Below are 2902 nucleotides of genomic sequence, written 5' to 3' on the forward strand. Positions count from 1 at the left end.
ACAGTCATATTTTGTTAAAGAAAGTTACGTATATCATACAAAAATAAACCATATAATAATAATGTTACACATAAATAAATTGTAGAATCTACATTTTTTTTAATGACATTCTACAATGGGTAAATGGGCCAGTAATCTTTTCTAAACCCGACCCGGTCCGGCCCATATAGTTAAAAGAGATGCCCTGTTGTAAAATCCTATTCCACACACACACACACACACAGTCACCCCTTTAGGGTTTTGAATCAGAAGAAGATTTGATTGATTTGAGATCAGAAATGACATCGTTGGGGACATCAAAAGGTGTATTAGAGATTGCAAAGTTTGCCGTTTACGTCACTGTTCCCATTGGACTCATGTATTTCTTCGCTAACAACACCAAAAATCTCACCAAGTTCATGGGCGCTGTAAGTTTCCTAATTTTTTTTCATATTCTTTTATGAGTTTATGTTTCTAAAATGATTTTCACTTGTATTTGTTTTCCAAGCGTCAATACGTTGTGTATCCGCCAGAAGGACCGAGGCCACAATCACCAGAGGAGCTTCGAGAAATGGCTCGGGAGATGGCTCGCAAGCGAGATGCGCAATCTTGAGCCATGGAGCCGAGCTGTACACTTATATATAGAGCCTACTTACTGTATGCATATCATCTCTCTCAATGGTGTTTTGTTTTTTTTTCATGAACATGATTTCTAGTACATGTTACATGCTCTGTCAAAGTCTAATAAAAATGCATTCAGAAATTAGAAACTTTATTGTAAGTTTATTTCTTACATTATGTTGTTGTAATTAATAAAAGTTCTGGTATTACATTATATTTTATAGATATAAATATGGAATGATTTTGTTTATTCATCCCCAAAAATTTATGTAAGATAGGGGTGTGTCTACGGTTTGCTATTGCCAGTTTTGGGCAAAAGTTTCAGCCAAACCAGTTTATATTAATACCAAGTTAACCCGGAATGTGTGAATGTTTTATGAATTGATTGAATGAATGAAAAAGAAATTGGGAATTTTAATTTATCAGGTATTTGGTTGTTGAATATAAAGCTTGGGATTTGATTATGAAATGATTCACTTGTTCAAGTTTTGTGGTGTCAATATGTCTTGAGGGTCCTAGGCCACAACCACAATGATCAGGGGAATGGCTCGTGAGTTGACTCGCAAGCGAGTTGCACAATTTCGGATGCTGGAGCTGTACACTTGTAGCGCCTACTTTATGCATAATCTCTCAATCATGTTTTGTTCTGTTGATTTCTAGTACATAAGCTCCATATACTTTCTTCTAATTATTATGTGTTAGAATGTTTTTGTTTGTTCATCTCCAAAGATTTATGCAAACTAAGGGTGGGTCATATGGTCTGGTTCGACTAGTTTTGAACAAAAGGTCCAACCGAAATGATAACTGGCCTGCCGTCTAGAAAGAAACCAAAATACCCAGTCAAACGAGACTTCGTAAATAACTAAATACATCTTCTTCGTATCTTATATCTTGTATGTATATATACATAAAAAGTTGAGTTGATGGTAGCAATCAATTCTGCCATCAATTCAACTGTGTCTTCATGTCTTGCTTTCTCTCTTCAGTTGGTTTCTTCAATCACATTTTCTGTATTCAACTCAACGTCTCTTTTAACTGAAACTGGTCTTCAATTGGTGTCTTCAATTCTATTAACTGGTATTAGGGTACTGAAAGAGCAAAATGTTACTTACTTGTACTAATTAGGGGAAGAAACTCCCATTTTGTGGTAGCTGAAACACCTATAAACTGGTATCCCTTTTCATTTGAAGAAGAAACCGTTACACATGATGTCTCTATATAAATGAAAGGACGATGCTATGGTTGCGTCTTTAGCATATATGATATCTTATACAGACCTGCATCTGATGGCTAAGAATATGGCCAGTTTACAGCACATCAGTGGACAAGGGAAGGCAATATATTTGGATGACCCCAGGGAGGGTTCTTCTGGTCCTATAACGGTGATGGTTAGTCGTAAATGAATGCTAATAACGTGGACGGTAGATATCTTAGCACGGATTTCATCCTCTCTGGTGAAAAGGTAAGGTTTCAACTCTTGGTATCATAAGTTGTCAATTTAGATTAAAGGTTGAATTTGTAGTTAAATACTTCAGCACATAACTTGAAAGGTCTGTGAACGGTGCATTAGACAAGCAATCTTTATCTGGCTTTCACTAAGATTTGTGCAAAGTGTAAATTTTATCGTTATAACAGAAATTTTTTGAAAAGATTATAGGCTTGCGAAAAGTGAATGTAGCCTGTCTAAAAGTCCTTAGTTCCCTGTAGTGATGTACCCCCAATATGATAGAAGGTGTATTTTGCAATGAGGTTGTTAATAAGATCCTCTTAATTTATAGTAACTTACGTATATGATTAATGTAATTATCCATACAATAATGTATGCATTGTGTTAGTGTACATATTATATATATTTATGGCTCCCAGAGCTGAGAGAAAATAATATAATTATTAACTAATCATAGCCATTCAAATTTATTGTAAAAACTCATCTCAGCCGTTTAAATAAAAACTCATAAAAACACGATGACCTATAGCCCTGATTGTTTCACGCAACCCGTTCAAAAAACCCTTTCTTCCTCCCTTTCTTACTCAAATCCTATTCCTTTCATCATGACCTAATTGACCATCCATCCATTTTCACATGTGAACCAAACACTTCCAGTTCTCTCAAATTGCTTATGTGTATCTCAAGCCACTGTTTTTTTCCCTTCCAATTTTTTATTTCAAGGTATGTTATGTGTATTTATTTTTTCAATTCGACAATAAAAAAGAAGTTTGGAGAAACAATGTTGAAATACAAGAAATTTGATTTTCATTAAATATATCAGCCTCTGATTTTTGATCCTCTATACCGGTTTAG

General features: G+C 34.8%; 1 protein-coding gene across 1 annotated transcript; it reads left to right on the forward strand.

The window, feature by feature from the left end:
• Positions 1-208: 208 nt before the first annotated feature.
• Positions 209-814, forward strand: LOC122600867. The gene is made up of 2 exons (XM_043773645.1): positions 209-407; positions 488-814. Exons 1-2 carry the CDS (start codon positions 279-281, stop codon positions 590-592), a joined length of 234 nt encoding a protein of 77 aa, XP_043629580.1. The 5' UTR covers positions 209-278; the 3' UTR covers positions 593-814.
• The last annotated feature ends 2088 nt before the right edge of the window (positions 815-2902 follow it).

Source organism: Erigeron canadensis, chromosome 5 (genome assembly GCF_010389155.1).
Source record: "Erigeron canadensis isolate Cc75 chromosome 5, C_canadensis_v1, whole genome shotgun sequence".
NCBI lineage: Eukaryota > Viridiplantae > Streptophyta > Magnoliopsida > Asterales > Asteraceae > Erigeron > Erigeron canadensis.